The sequence below is a fragment of the Gavia stellata genome, chromosome 4, assembly GCF_030936135.1.
Source record: "Gavia stellata isolate bGavSte3 chromosome 4, bGavSte3.hap2, whole genome shotgun sequence".
NCBI classification, from domain to species: domain Eukaryota; kingdom Metazoa; phylum Chordata; class Aves; order Gaviiformes; family Gaviidae; genus Gavia; species Gavia stellata.
This window is the reverse complement of record NC_082597.1, coordinates 32,786,659-32,803,709: the sequence shown is the minus strand read 5'-3', so window position 1 is coordinate 32,803,709 and position 17,051 is coordinate 32,786,659. Positions and strand designations below refer to the sequence as shown.

Sequence of the window (17,051 nt, the reverse complement as noted above, 5' to 3'; positions counted from 1 at the left end):
TAAATGTATTGGCTGAGCAAAATACTGCTACCATCTGCTTTCAACACTCAATACCATCTTTGATACACTTCATTTAACTATATTTTTTTACACAACTATATTAAAACATCACAGAATTGCACAATAGTTGAAGTCAGAAAGGATCTCTGGATGTGTCCTGTCCAATCTCCCTGCTCAAAGCAGAGTTGACTGGAACGGGTTGCTCAGGGCCTTCTTCAGTCCAAATAATTTGAATAACTGATGGATGGAGACTCCATAGCCTCTCTAGGCAACCTGTTCCAATGTCTGACTACCTTCACAATGAAAAAGTCTTCCTTATGTTTAACAGGAATTTCCTGTGTTTCAGTTGCTGCACATCACCTCTTGTCCACTCACTGAGTGCTAATGAGAGGAGTCTGGCTCTATCTTCCTTAGTTCCCTCTCACCAGGTATTTATACATGTTGACAAGATCCTCCTGAGCTTTCTCTTTTGGAGGCTAAATAATCCCAGCTCCCTTGGGCTCTCCTCATATGTCAGATGCCTCAAACCATTCATCGTCTTAGTCCTATCACTGAGAAGATCAGCAGAGGGTTTGAGGGCACGCATCTTTGATTCTTCTCCTTTTACAATAGGAACAGAACGATTGCTTTCTACTTTTCAATGCTTTTTAAATGCAAGATGTAAATTTCATAATAAAACTCAAGTACCAAAGAATAGAAACCAAGAATCTTTGACATGCAAAAAATTTTAAGAGAATCCCCAAATTCTCACAGTTTAAAAAAATATAGTTCATCTTAAAAAAAATAAAGCAACAAACTGCAAGTTTCTCTTATAAATAGTCTTGGTCACTCCAATTTTGCACCTACCATTTTGGAATTCTGTTTTTTGCTGGCTTTATTTTTTGCAGAGGAGAGGGGAACTCAACGTCTGGAATGAGGCTCCATTGAAAAATTATGAATCACAAAGCAACACGAAGCCTTGAAGCTATCTGATGTAAAAATAAGGATAGTACCTCCTGTGGGATGTAAAAAACACACTAGATGCCAAGAACAGAACTTACAAACCACTTCAGCAAGGTACTTTAAATGATCCAGATATTACATGACAGGGTGATACAGACCTGCATTTTGGTAGGTGTGAAAGGGTCTCAGGTACCCAAATACAGTTTTTCCTTATGTTCTTTTGATAATCTCACTGCTAATATGAGAAAACGTGAGTTATTTGCAAGCAGGCCAAGTTCCTGAACACTTGTACGGAAATGTAATTTAACTTAGTAAAGATAAAATGGTGAGAAAAATATCAGGGTTTCAGGTTCATCTTCCTAAGTGTATGTACAAGTTTCTGACTTGAATCAGTTAAATTATGGAGTTCCTCTTCCTGACTACCCATACCAATGGACTAGTGTGGCTCCAAAAGTATAAATAAACTAGTAACACACCTTCACATATTAAAGAGAATTTTTTGTAATAAACGTAAAAGAATATACTTACTTGGATAGTGTATTTTTTAAAAATATATATTAAAAGTAAGCTTTTCAATCTTTAAGTATACATGAGAAAAACAGATCCATAAATAACAAATGACTGAACATTAGAATTTTCTAGATTATTTGAAGTGCTATATCTCTATGGGACTTGAAAGGATGTGTTAATGTTTAGTTCCTCAATCAAATAATCAGGGGAACAACCATACATAAAGTCAAAAGCAATCAATTTAATAGTAAGATTTCAAAGACTCCATTTAACTCTTCAAAAGCTAACCAATTAATATATCTATTTTTCATTTTAAATATCACTGTCATAGGAAATCAAAACAGCACTGACAAACCTACTTTTGATAGTAATTTAATATTCATGATGGAATATTTTTTCTTTTATGTTTGTGAAGGGCTGGGTGGCAGCATGGGACTCCACTGCTTAAAGCCCAGCAGTTAGGGCTGCTGTTGTCAAATGCACAACAGCTCACCCGTTTGCATCCGAGAAAGCATGACCAAACCTGCCACCCAGTGACTTGAGCTGAGAACTGCCAGAGATGGAAGCGGTAGGCAGGAGAAAATCCCTTTGCTCACACAGGAAAGAAAAAACCCCTTAATATAAGAATACGATAATATATGAATTAAACAGACATACTGAAACTGCATATTCCTCTTACTTACATCCTATGTAATCTGGATTAGTTGAATTTGTTAAAAATTCTGCATTTATTATTACTTTGGTGCTGAATCGACGAGTAACCACAAATCACAATTCCAGACTTCAAACGCAATCCTACTGTCCCTTCTGTCCTGAGTGGTGAAGACTGAGCTGCTCTTGGTAGAGGAACAGAGATTATCTGCACTTGCTTTGCATTTAAAAGCCCAGAAATAAGGCGTAGGAATACAAAACAAGAAGCTGCCCCTGCTAAAATAATTTCTACCAGTATTGATCAAGTGCAAAAAGGACACAACAAATCAAGAAATATCCTTCAGGAAGACAGAGTTACACACTGACAAATAAATTAACTGATGTTTGGATCTAACCTACTTTAACTGTCTAAGTGAATTAAGAGTTAGTCACTCTTCAGCTACTTCTGCATCCTACGGAGTATCCATCTCTATAATCTATTGAAAGAAGAAATCTTCCAGCACAAGATTCAACAGCCACATGAAGTGAACGGCCTCTTTCTTTCTCTCTGCAGACCATAGAAGGTCTGTAGAGACCCAGCTACTCTAGCAAAGCTAGGTTATTTTGTTTTTAAAATCAAGCACTTTACTAAAGTGTCTAAAATATTGTAGAGTTAATCAGAATTTGGGATCAGGAGATCCAGGACCACTGGCTATCTGGAGGATGAAACAGGTGGCTGGGAACCTAAATACTAAGTCAATCTTCACAGAGAATTACACCTTACACACTTGCTGAGGCCCTTATTTGGCCCCAGAGTTGTCCACTTGAAGTGCTTGGCTAGAAAGTGCCCTAAAATTTGGATTACATTTCAGAATTAATTTCCCCTAAAAAAAAAATACCTAATTTCCTTCTGTTTTCATTATTAAGAGGAAAACCCAAAAGTGTATGTCAATGATATAAAAAATTTTGTTCAACGTATGACCAACAGATGGAGAAAGTTCAGGTTCCTTTCTCTTGCATTACATGGTCTTGCATTACAAAGTCCTCTGGTAAAGGCATTTTTACCTTCCTTCCACACCAAAATCACTGATTCATCAACAATTTCAGCCTGATCTTCGGTTTCATGGAACACAATTTCTTTGTGTGACTTCTGTCAGGTAGCTAAAAGCAATCAACTAAGTAAAATTTGACAAAAACAGAGTGATTTTATTTACACTTTTACAAGGAATACATTTAATGGGGCTTTACTCTTTAAGCTCTTGTTTTGACTGATACACAGACTCAGTCCAGCCTTTAGCTAAGGACAAACTAATGCCATTAGGAGGCGATTAAAGCTTTTTCAAGGTACTCCTATGCACTGATTAGTACCAAAGTGTAAATATAAACCTATCAAAAGTGTGGCTTAATAGCCACATGCAGGAAATGTTCTGAATGATGCTAGTGTACCAGTGTAGATCTACACATTTTGTAATTCCTGAGGCAACACAAAATACACTGCAAACTGCGTAGTACCCTGCTACGAAGTTTGGACATAGACTTTTGGGAGGTTTATTGCAGAAAGGGCTTTGTGTCTTTGGGTTTCAATGTTTTTCAGCTGATCTTAGCATAGTTCTACTGGCTTGCTGGACAAGGACTAGTTCTCTCACTGAACGAGAGCAGTGTGACTTCTTAGGGACGTTTACAACTCAGCAAATGAGCAGGCTGAGTCAACTCTGACTCCTCAAAGGACTGGTTTGTTCCAAATCAGACTGGAATAGTTATGCTTGAAACATCTTCTCACACGGAGATAAACAGACATTGAAAAAAAAGAGAGAAAAAGAGTCTATTGGTCCATGGAAAATCAAATAATCTTGCCAGCCTAAGAGAAAGACTCTGCAGGAGGCACTGTTACACGGTACGTCATTTTGAACACGGAGCTGAAACTGAACATGGCCCCCGGCGTTCATGGATACTACAGGCACCATTAGCAAACTTTTCTCTCCACATCCACATTTCCTCTTAGGAGCACAAAAAAAAAGGTATCTAAATTTGAAGATCTTTTTGTATCATTTAAACCCAAACCAACAGAATAAACATATACACATGTGGGCAACCACTCTGAGGTTGTTGAGTATTAGGTAAATTAGCATGTGATTAGACATAACCAGAAGGGATTTCTACTCAAGGTATTAATTTTGAATAAGCCTGATAGAAAACTGTAAAAAGATAACCATACATACAAACACAAAAGATCTATGATTCCTCTTTCTATGTGCCAAAATGAGTGTCTTTGTATTAACTTGTTTAGCCTTCACACAAACTCTTCTTGCTCAGTGTTTACAGACTGTTTGACTCCTACCCACCATCGGGCCTGGTCTTGAGCCAAACTGCAGAAATGTTGATGAGAAAAACATGGGTAAGTAAAAGTCAATGCATATGTACACTTTTTCGAGATAATTTGAACCCTGTTTATGACCAGGTTACCTACTTACCAGCTATATTCACTATTAATCAGAGTGGGACTTAAGTGAGGTACCAAAATACTTACGTCCATTTAGATATCTGATTTCAGGTATCTACCTGCAAGTGTCTACATGTCTGTAATTTTATTTTATGTTCTTAGCCTACTGCATTTTTCTAGACCTGAACCAATAGAATAGAAAAAGTAAAACAGAAAAGACAGCTATTCACAATAAAGAAAACTAGGCTTTCACATAATAAATAAGGATCTGTAGTATCTTACCATAACATTCCTTTCATAATGTTCATGCTCTTTCTCAAAATCTATTACAAAGCCATTTAGAGACCATATAAATGTCAGGTCTAATGTGGGATCATGGGATGCAATGCATTGCATGGTAGCATTCTCTCCAACGGTGACATCAACATTCAATGGAGCTAAAGTAATCCTTGTCGCTTCTGTGAAGTTAAGAGCAAACACGGAAAATTCCAGTAAATAAATGTTTATCCAAATGTAAGCTCAGCTCCATAACTGTTTGATTATACATTAAACTGCTCCCTCAAACTCTAGTTTACATGTTATTCATGCAGCTACATTTCAAAAGACTAAACTGAAGAGAACAAAGGAAACATTTTACAACTGAAATGCCTAACTTCTATTTCACTGCCCTTTGTAAATGGCTGTGTTTCAGTTTCTGAATCACATTACTGACTATGTAAAGCTATTTTTATTCATTGACTACACCTCAGGTAGAAAGAAGCAGATGATGAATCTTATGTGACTTGTGTTGCATTTCTTGTTTTAATTGTAATATTTCTTATGTTTTAAAACCTGTCTCTTTAACGAATAGAAAGTTCTACTTAGTTGTCAGGCTGAGTCAGATTTCCATTAGAGCATTGCAGGGACTAAGATCTTAATTTATCTACTGAGTAACAATATAATGGATGCATAACAAACTATGCAAACAGCTACATGTGGAAAGGAAGAGAAAATAATACAACAAAAGGAAGAAAGCTAATTATTACAGAAACAAAAAAAGGCAGACATCTCATGATACTTGCTAGAGATCTTGGTACATGAATCAAACTTATATGGAAAATTAGCAACATTGTTCTGGAAGGGACTCACTGGATCACTGAGACCTGTTCTTTTTTTTTCAAATATTATCATAAAAAAAAAAGCCACAGAATATCTTCCTCATGCCATGACATATAACATCTTTCCCACCAATATGAAAGTGGGAGTAGGGTACCAAAACATGGAAGACAATAGCCATAAGAAAAGAGCTATTGCTACTAATTAAGCCCTAGGTTTGAGCATGCTCCAAGGAACACACAACACCCCACCATACACAGAGCAGCAAAAAATCCTTAATAAAGCCAACATTTCTTGTCCATCTGCCTTGGAGATCAACCTTCCCTCAGATCCTACTCCAGTAATCTAAAACCTGCTTAATCCTGAGACTATGAGACTGGCAAAACTACTGGCTTTTGCAGAATGGAGTATCTCATAGAGCATCGGAGCAACCTGTTAACATCTGATCTCTAATGTCCTAGCTATAGACACCTGTTTAGGATACCTGCTCCATTCCAGCATTGTGCCTGTACTTTCAGCATTTGGTTCTACTATCAGTGATTTTCTAAATGTTTACATAAAATACTCTACCAGTCTAAGAAATTGCTGGAAGAGTGATCCAGTGGCAGTGAACAAACAGCGTGTGGGAAAAACCAGCAGACTTCGCAGTGCCTGTCAGCTTCAGATTTAACTTTTTAACTTCCTGTAGTCAAGTGCAGTGTCTGAGAAGTTTTATGGGCCACACAGTGTGCTTGGGAATTTGCAAAGCATTCTTCACCAACCCTCATCATTGTCCACAATGTGAAAATAATTTTGAAATATGTTATCTGACCCTTCTGTTTCCGCTGTGTTGCAAAGGAGATGTCTTAGTCTTTTGGTTTTCCTTTTTAGATGAATCAGAGCAGAATCCTCCAGAATTTTAAAATTCTTTACACCTAGTTTATAAGGTTTATAAACATATGGTTTAAGCGTTTCACTGTGTGAATTAGCATGCAAACATTCTTCCTGATTTTATAAGGTATTATAACTATTAAGGGGTTGGATATTTATTTACATAACCTTTCAAAATAATGATATGCCTGAGGGTAATATTAAGACATATAAAACTGCAGAAGATGATAAAAAGTAACTGCAAACATTAAACAAATCTGATTAACCAAAATAAAGTCTTACAATTCATTTGGTACAATAAATTTGGTATAAAACAGCCAGAAAAATGCTTTCATATGATCTGATGATCATTAATTCTTACATTAGTACATCAATATTGTGGCATGGAGCTGTCACATCCAGCATGATTTCCGGAACAGATATTAAAAAAATGTATTTGATAAATAACTCCTCTACTATCAGTGATACCTGATAGACATAGGTGTTTATGAATGTCATCTTTCCTGTCTGTATTCTACAACTATTTATGTATTTGATATCAGACTTAAAATACACAATTAAGGCTATCAGTACTCAATCAGTAAATACTAATACCCATAAAGGAAGGGAATTTAGTACTGCAATCATATGGCTATATGCTCCATCTTACAAATTGAATGCATGTTTCTTTAATTGCAATGCTCTCTCAAACTTGCTTACCCCACCAAAAAAAAGAGAAAAGAAAAAATAAGGAAGGTCAGTAAGAGTCCCATTTGTCTGTTTGAATCGTGGCCCCAGAATCATACCTTAGCCTGAGTGCTAAGCTACCAAACTGAATGAATGCATTAAAATGCATGAACTCAATGGATCAGGTTTAATAATCTCTTATGGAAATATCAACTCTGTAAATTGAGATACAGTCTCAGAACTGGTGCAAACATACCTGGTTTTTACTGAGCAATACACTTTAAAAGCATCAATTCATTGTTTAATGAGCAATTAAATTAAAGATAAAAGATACAAAATGGCTTGCAGAAGTAGTGCAATGGTGGAACAAAAATTAGTGATTTTGAATTAAGGGATTCTATCTGAAACAAACCAATGCAATTTCGAGGTTTACCTGTCATTTCTAGAACACCAGTGCTATTAGCTTTTCCTCGATTATTTTCTGCAAAACAGGTGTAGCGACCTTCATCCAGCTTTGTGATATTGATAATTTCCAGGCTCCCGTCATCCCAGATACGTATGCTATTGAAAGTACAAAAAATATAGGAAGAGAAATTAGGTTTTTATATTAGAAAGCAATACTTTCAGTAGAATTGTAGTAAGTGAAAGGACAAACCACAAACATTTCTTGGAAGATAACATCTAACTACTTCATAACACTCCTATAGTAAAAAGTATTTAAATAGACTGTGGCATGATTAGATGCCTCACATTGCTGGAACAGGAAAGTGTACTTTTATTTGTTTCTAGTAATTCAAGTATTTTTCTTACAGTTTTATGATCCAATTAAATTCTGAAATGTGAAGAGCACCAAACAGACTGGTTAAAGTTGGATACCCTGCTAGCTATTTGGAGCCACACTGCTAGTAACATTTTGGTATATAATTTTCCTGAAATTACACACTCTCCTGCCCCTGAAATCTGCAGAAGTGAGAAATAGCCTACAGGATAACTAGAAACATAAGGCAGAATTTTTAAGATTCACGGTGTCCACTAACAGTCAATACTAACCGGCTCCCATTTACAAGCAATTCCGTTCCTTTGCTCCATGAGAATTTTGGCTTAGGAGCAGCTTTAGGCTTGCATTCAATGATTACACGGCCCCCTTTAGCTGCTAGGATTTTCTTCTTCATAGGGTTCAGTTCAAAAGTAGGAGGTGAAGCTGAAAGCAAAAATTAACACAAGTACCGCTGTTAGTGATTTTTCTGCAGAATACAATTTGTTTGCAACATGACAGAACTATTGAATTGTATACAAGTGTCCATTATTCAGACCCATGAGAAAAGTATTAATGATACAGACACGTGGTGAGAAGTAGATGGTGACCTAAAAGAAACAGAAAAAATCATTCCATAGTTCTATGCTCTGTTACACCAGAGGTTTCTTTCTGTTGATTTCTGAACCTCCATCTAAATTTAATCTAACAAGATCAAAGTCCCCAGAAATCAATAGAAAGTTCCTCCCTTTCAAAGGCCTTTTGATCAGTCCTAAAAAAATTTATATTCCTAGAGCCCAACTTCTGTAAAAATGTGCTCACTCAATCATACTTTCAAATAATAGTAGGGTTTACTTTTCAGTGGTTGTTACCCCTCTCTAGCAACTTCAAGCTTGTAGTTTTCTGTTTGGCCGACTGGCCTTAGGTGCACTCTCAGATGAACAAGAGTAATGAGACATGACTGTAGCATGCATCACACTTATGTATCTGAGGTCAGACCTTTGCTTACTAATTTTCTCTTTATTTGTAACCAAATAAAAGAAAAAATGCTTTTAATTATTTTGCATCTTGGCATACCATCATTGTTAATCATGCCGTCAAGTGGGTGCACAGCTTGAGGAAACAGGCCTATCAGTTAATTACAGCAGTACAGAGAAAAACTCTGATAAACACCCACATCTTACCAACACAGCATTTTGAAAACGTGCATGCAAAAAGTGCTCGTTTCTGTGTAATCCAAGCTGGTAGTGAGTACATAGTAATGGAAGAACAGTGAAGGACGAAGTATTCTGGTGTAATGGGTTGGGGAAGTCAAGAATGGTTTAGCTTTTGGGAAAGTCTGAAGGCAAGTGTGAGATGGAGAGAACCCTGGGTAACTACTGCCAGGAAATCTCCTCGGAAAGCCATGTCGTGCAGCCAGTACGCCTGCTCTAATGACATCAGTAAAAATGTCAGAAATTGTTTTAAGCCTGAGCACTCTGGATCTGAAAGGCAAACTTTCAACAGGATGCTCCTTAGGAAAACACAAAGGATTACTATCTATATCCAGCCATCAAATGGGACAGCTATATTGCACACAAACATTGCAGCTGGTCTGAATGGGTTGAAGGCAAAAGCAAAGGGGAGAGTGAAGAAAAGCTTCAAAGGCCTGGTGACTGACAACATGGTTTCTAAATAAGCAGATTTTGCCCCACAGAAGAGTGAGCATAGGTCAGCAAAAAAGAAAACATTCCTCAACCAGTTTCGCAAGCTTGAGAGGGTAGACAGCAACTCTACATGCTTCGTATAATTTCTGTGCTACCAGTTCCTCTGAGGGGTAACAGCAGCAAGCAAACATCAAAAATAATACAGCAAACATTCCCCATAGATTAGTAACTTGATTCGTCAAGTTGTTGCCAAAACCCAGCCAGGGAGCTCTAATAAACCCCACCTCACCTAGATTCAGTGAGCGTTCTTAGCTTTATCCTCACAGGTATCTGTTACCAAACAATGCTTGCAAATATGACTGCTATCTTACTCAAACCTGAAATAGTAAGTAGAGCAAATAATCCCACTGACCCACAATCTTCAGTTCAGCATTTGCATAAATAATTCCATGCGCGTTTTCTGCTATACATTGGTACATGCCGGCATCGTCAAAGCTCAGACTTTGCATTCTTAGTTCACCTTTCCGGAACTAAAACACAGAATCAATAAAACAACAAGATATTCATATAGACTATGTATGCTGAAGAATTCTTAATATTTTTTTTAGTGACAAGTGTTCAGAAGAAAGTCCCTCACACAACATTCAGGAACCAATGAGATTTTATTTTATCCATGTTACATTTCAGTCTTTGTGACAATGTGTTCACATTTTTTTAAGAAAGATTCAGTGTCGAAACTTTTCTGGAAAATTCGTAGCTGAGTGGCACTAGACATATCTATTCTTCAGTCCACTGTTACCATACCAATGCAAACAGTACTGATTCAGAAATAAGAAACAAGAAAGTAAATTCATTTTATGCACGTAAGCTTTGTTTCACCATGCTCAGTGTTCAGTATGTTATATTGTATGTACATTGTTTTACAATAGTAAAAGGTTAAAGCAAGTCGCAATGAGGTATTTTTCAGAAGATTCTTCTAGGAGATAGTATAAACTATTTTCTATTACTTTGTTTTAATATAAAAAGAAAATTCAGTAAATCAGAATGAAGTACTTGATCTATTTCTAAAAAACTGTATAAAAATGCACAAAGTGTGGTGAGATATTTTGTAAATTACAAATAGATGTCAATCGGTTTTTGAAGGATCATGTTAACAAATTCTATTTTCTCGTGAAAATGAAGCGGAAAAGCTTTAAACTTTGTATGAGTCAACTGGAGTGCACGGAGTAGTGGGAGATTAAAAGAACACTATTTATCTGAAAAAAGAATAGATTAAAGGATTCATATTTCCTGTACTGTTTTACTGAAAAACATTTAAATCAGATTTTCTATGAGAAATCTTTGTTTTATGCTAAGTGAAATACCTCATTAAAAATTACCTGATTTAGAAAAAAGCTATATTCTCAAGGCAATTCAAATATTTTTGCTATTTTCCATTTGGAAATCATCTCATAATATTAACACACAGCATAATCTTCTGGTGTACTACTGGAGAATAACACACTGCTTTCTGCAATCCATTTGCCAAGTTCAGTGGGGACTATCAAGCAACTCACTTGCTAAATTACTTGTTTATAATAACTACAGAAGCTAGAAAACAGCACTGTTTTTTCTGGTTTAAGCCATCTCCATATGGCAGATGGTGATATCCCTGCTCTCACTCCAACCCCCCACATTTTTCTTAGGATACACAGCCAAAACAATGCTGCCTCATTGTCTTTTTTTGTTTGCTTGCCAAAATCAGTGTCACCACAGCTCATCAGATGCAGTGTTACATTGTGCCCTCTTCTATTCTCTTTGTTCTTTAATGGATCATCATACAGTATAAGCAATGGACGTTAAATACATTGCTGAAATGCCTGGACAGAAAATCTACTTCGTTTAAACAAAATACTCAAGGCAATGAACTTAAATTATCAAATGGTACTAATTTAAACGTCACATCACCTAAAACAATGGAATTTGGCAATATTCTGTGGCTAGAAAAAATATGAAAAAGTACATGATATAGGAACACCACTGATCATTTAAAAATTATTCTTTCTTCTCTCATCTATACTGACTCCATTTTTTCTTACATTTTTAGACACACTCATGTTTAATGTGTTAAAAAGGATTATTTTTAGAGAGAAGCTGATTGATAGACATTTTTTATCCAGGGAGAAGAACATAGCATTGACTTACAAAGGCCTGGAGAAAAAGGGATATCCACCTCTCAAACATGTGGTAAAAAGGCAAATTCATAACTCAGAGCTGAATATTAAAGAGCCTGAAGAAATGCATTTTAAAAATGAAGAGAAGATTGAGATAAAACTTTAAAAAATAGATTTTAATCCCTAATGCCAGTAGAATCAGAAAATATTTGTATCATTATCATTAATTTTCTTTTAACCTTTTAATAACGCATACTTCAAAAAATAATTTCCATCATGTAACCAATCAATCCTGCGTTAACTATGGCAATATACTTACCGAGGCACCATTCTTCAACCATCTGATTGTTGGAATAGGCTTGCCTGTAGCTACACAAGGCCAGTATAGGTCGCTGCCTATATCCTTCTCTGTGTCATTGATATGTTCTACCCACTCAGGAGAGGCTGAAGAATGAAAAAAGTGATGCCTTGTAAATATAGCAGATACATACTTAGTTAGCATTACAATCTATTAATTCAACTGCGTTTTCCATCATACTTCAGAGGCCACAGAAAGTAATGATGATAACTCAGCATCACACCAGCACAAGAAAGAATGAAGATATTTTTGTCTTACCACATAGACCACATAACTTCAAACTATTTTTTATGAGAAGAAAATACGGAATTGAAATAATGCTTCACGAATGTCCAAAGATATAAGAAGTTACTGCTTACACTGACCTGTGGAAATTATTCAGTAACGCCATAAAATGATAGCTAAATTACATGAAATTGTGCAAAATCATCTAAGTACTGAAAGGGTCTCCAAGAAGAATATTCTTTTGGTCCAGAGGAGATATTTAAGAAATTAATATTGAAAACATCCCAGCTTTTACTAAGCAAACAAATCTATTTATTAGCTTTACCTACAACAACCAGTAACAACCTTCCCACACCAATTTTGAATTTATCCCACTGAAGTTCAAGCACTTGACTGAGGATCTTAACTCAGGAAATGTTGTGTACAGTCAGTGAAAAGAGACAGAAATCTTCTGAACGTAATTCAGATATTATGTATGATCTTTTCATGTCACAGTTTTGTGGCATAAGTCTCAGTCAAGGAGTCAGGTTACTTGGGATGATTCCACTGTGAGCAGTAAGAAACAATTTTTGGTTCCCTCATTTAACCAAATGCATGAGGGGAAGGGACAGAGGCTGAAGGAATAAAGGAACTGACTGTAGCTAGTAAGAGAGCTAAGACAGTCAGAAATGACAAACAAAATGAGGAAACAAGAAAGCATAACAAATCTAATGGTCTTTTTTTCTTCCTGGCTGTTCTTTCACTTCAAGTACTCTAAATGTATTTAATTTCCATTATGCATAATTATATTAACACTAACAGACATTGCTGTCAAGGTGTATATACAGCTATCATAATCAGACAAATTGAGTAGCTGTTCAATTAATACACATATGTTATGCCTGGCATTCAGTGCACGAGTTTTCATTTTGCTCTATTAACTTGAACAGCAGTGTGTCAGGATGATGCAATGAGTCAGCACTGACATCAAGCGTGAGAACACAGATAGATACTTCCAACATAAGTAAAAGCACCAGAGATCATGAAGAACAAAATTGTTCTACCTACCTTGTACATAAACTCTTGCTTGATGTTTATCTTTTCCTTTATAGTTTTCAGCTTCACACTCATAAAGTCCTTCATCTTCATATTGAATATTGAAGATCTTAAGAACTGCACCAGACATGCTTATCTCAGCAGTGGCTGGCATGGGTTCAAGGTATTTACTCCATCTGAGTTCAGGAACCGGACTTGAAAAGGTACAGTAAAGTAAAAATCAGCATGTTCAAGAACTGGCTGTTAAATTGCAGACTACAAAAAGTATTTGATGGTGAAACATGTATTTTCATTCCCTGGAATATGAAAGCAAATAGTGCTCTACAATAACTTTAAAACATACTTACTTCCCAAGAGCAAAACACTCCAGCGTCACATTTTGCCCCAGGAGAGCATACGTGTCCTTGAACTTCACCTTGATATCAGCAGGATATACTTTTGCACCTAACGTGAATAAAGAGAATCTCAGAAAAGGCATGGCAGAAATGAATACAGCTATTAAAACTTCCAAAATTCAAGAAAACTGTTCTCAAGATTCCAGACAAAATTCTTTACAGTGAATAAATAGCCTGGCCATCCATGAAGTCTGATTCAGAACTGAACTTTTAATGGTAAGGCAGAATTGTTTTACTCAGCAAGTAGTTATCTTTCTCTGGACAGTAATGCCTAACATTTTTTACAGCACAATGCTTTAACATAAACTTATTTACTTGCATTTGAAGTGTGATGATGTACTCTGTGTGGATAGACAAAAGCCTGAGTCTCTGTTTCCACAGATTCTTTTACTGGATGAAATATTTTGAATTATTGTGAATTTAAGCTCAATATTATCTTAGTAAGGGTATGAAGGAGCTAGAGCCAGCAAATCTACAGCTTAAGGAGGGCACAGGGATGCAAATGTAATCAAATCTACCTACTGGTGATCCCTGTAGGACTCCTCTTGCAGTTCTTCTAGATGAAGATCTCAGTGTGAATATTGGCCATGAAAAATTTGGACAAAGATCACTGATTTGTAATTACCCAAATTCAATCACAGTTCTTCACTGTAATATGGGAAATTTGACAGATAAAAGGGGCACTGAAGTCCAGATAGTAAGTTTATGAGACTCTAGTGACGGACAGACTGAAGTGGCAAAAGGGAACTTGGTTACCATTTGGAAAACATGCAGTTTTCATGAAGAAATGGCAGAGAATAATCTAATGACACAAAGCCGCATAGGTGTCTTGGGGGATTGGCCATGAAACACAAAGCCCTTTAGCCACTGTTGGATAGGAAATTTCAACAGAGGAAAAGGATTTTCCATTTTCATGGGAAAAAAAATAATTCCTGAATCTGTTTATCAACTTTTACATGAAGTTTCTGCTTTACAGTTACACCCCTTTGAACCAATGCCAAGACCAGAAAAGATATTAAAGATTTTGGTATGAGTACGGGGCTTATCGCGTAAAAGAGATGGGGACTCGGGATGGGAACTCTGTTCTCAATGATATGAAAGGAAATTTGTGAATCAATCTGGGGAGATTTCCTTCACAGATTTTTCAGTGTGGATGGGAATGATTTGGACCTCTGTATCTGGAAAACTAAATAACGTTGTGCAGTAGCCATTATAACTTGCCATATAATTCTCACAGAGCTGAAAGTAGTTATGAATGAGCAAAATTAAAATACAAACAGTTAGAACACTGCAAAAACATAGTATTTCCAATAAATACTTACGATCGGACTGTGGAATAAGTGGAATAAATTTACTGAATACACTCTTTGTTATTGAAGGGCTGGACGCAAAACACGAATAATTGCCCTTATCTGATGCTTCTACATTTGCAATGTAGAGGTTGCCATTTGTCTGTGACACAAATCGTCGTTTGTCCAAAGCAATGAATACCGGAAACTCATTTAGAAGCCAGCGATAACTGAGATCATCTAGAGGAAAACATTTTCTAGTCAATATTAAAAAACAATACTATCAGCTACTTAAGACATGGAATATGGTCTGCATATAAGTTACTTTACACTGATTTCTAGCTTATAGATCTTTTCTTTGAGAGAGGCTGCTATGTGAGAGAGAATACACTTGTCTCAGTAGCCAGCTAATACCTGTCTACACTGAACATCAGGGTACTGCTGCCATGACTGCAGATTACTGGGGACCCGGCTACAGTGCGCACGGATCCCCTTAGGGACAGCCTTCCCACAGGAACCAGAGTGGGGTGTGAGGAGATGGGCGGCTTGTTCTTGACCTCACACAACTGAAAAACTGGGAAGCCCTCACCAGTCTTGCGATTTAGACAAAACCTTGGAATATATTAACTAGAAACATGTCTCAGTTCTTCAGTTCCTTGCAATACTTAGACACAGAGTATGAAAAGTAAAACATTATCCCATTTTACAAGGTAAAAGAGATGCTAACAGCCAAATTCACCCCTCACAAAGGAACTGCAGATGCCTGAGGTTACAGGCATAATCCCTGCAGAGCTCTTCAGTAGCTAATGATGAGAAAAAGGCACTTCCAGAGCATAAATCACCTCATCTCTGACCCTCTGGGGGTACCTACTGCTGTTCCATGATTTTAACAGGAGCCCATGATCATTTCTGTTGAGGTGACTTCATTAGGTGGAATGAAGCTGGGCCCTGTCCAAGGCCAGCAGAAAGTCTGGGGTGGCACAGCGACATGTACTCAGGTCTTTCGAATGGCAGGCCAAGCCTCCCCTCTATTATCCAGATTAGTCTGAGTAATTTTATTTGTAGTATCAAAACCTATTTGCAACTTCAGCAATATCCTTTACATATGGTCAACCACAAGCATATATTCAAAATGGAAACCTAACCTAAATGGTGATTCTCAAGTGCATGAAAGTTACTGTTTAAGGAAACTTAAAGGAAACTCTTAAAAATAAATATTAATTTGTCTTCTGCTCTTAAGGAGTTGAAAATGAAGTACTTTGAGCTGAATTACCTGGGTAGTGGTAAGGGGGCTCACAAAGAAGTACTGCTCCAACACCTTCTCGCACTTTAACCTCATAGCGTTCTTCAGGTGGAAAGGGATCCAGATCTAGTTTAAAAAAACGGGGGGAAGGAAAACTGAGGTTTTCACTAAAATATTTTTTTTTTATTATTACTTTCAGTCCTGTAGAGATGAATATGGAAATACAACAATATATGGAAGATAGATCGATACCTGTGGACCCATAATGCCAGTTTTGCTCATTTTAACTTTGTCAAGTGCAATGATTTTTTTTACAATATTTTAGTTATCATAATCGCAAATGCCAGAAAAAAAAAGTGGTGCAGATTTTATCCCTAGGAGTAGCCAGGTGAGCTGCATTTGAAGAAGGAATCCCAGGAAGAGCAAGAAAAAGGATTTTAGGTTATTTTTCAACTGGCTTTGCCAAAAAGCAAGTTTAATTCTTTAATGTAACTTAAAGACGCTTCTTTAAAATGACCTGGCTGTCCTCCCTGACAAGTCCAGCAGCCAAGGACTGGTAAGCAGTTAGCTCAGACACATCTTTTGTGCCAGAGGTTTGGGACAAAAGTGGCTCACATCCCAGGAGAAACCATAGCTGATCCTCTTTAAACCAACTTCCATGCAGCAGGGTAAAGGAACTGTTGTAAAAGGATGAAGAAACAAGTCCTTCACGGAGCTACATATCATCCCACAGACTGTGGGAGAACAGTAATGGTATCTGCAGGGATAAGACAACAGTTGCATGAGTAACTTCAACTAGG

General features: G+C 36.8%; 1 protein-coding gene across 1 annotated transcript in view; it reads right to left on the bottom strand.

Annotated features, from left to right (window-relative positions):
• Positions 1–17,051, bottom strand: part of CNTN1 (contactin 1) — a 93,837-nt gene that overhangs the window by 52,338 nt on the left and 24,448 nt on the right. The window contains exons 4-13 of the mRNA XM_059816123.1: positions 16,282–16,377; positions 15,042–15,248; positions 13,672–13,768; positions 13,337–13,518; positions 12,026–12,150; positions 9,966–10,083; positions 8,204–8,354; positions 7,587–7,714; positions 4,805–4,980; positions 3,981–3,998 (exon numbers count right to left, since the gene is read on the bottom strand). Coding sequence (XP_059672106.1) covers positions 3,981–3,998; positions 4,805–4,980; positions 7,587–7,714; positions 8,204–8,354; positions 9,966–10,083; positions 12,026–12,150; positions 13,337–13,518; positions 13,672–13,768; positions 15,042–15,248; positions 16,282–16,377 — 1,298 coding nt within the window. The remainder of the gene's footprint in view (positions 1–3,980; positions 3,999–4,804; positions 4,981–7,586; positions 7,715–8,203; positions 8,355–9,965; positions 10,084–12,025; positions 12,151–13,336; positions 13,519–13,671; positions 13,769–15,041; positions 15,249–16,281; positions 16,378–17,051) is intronic.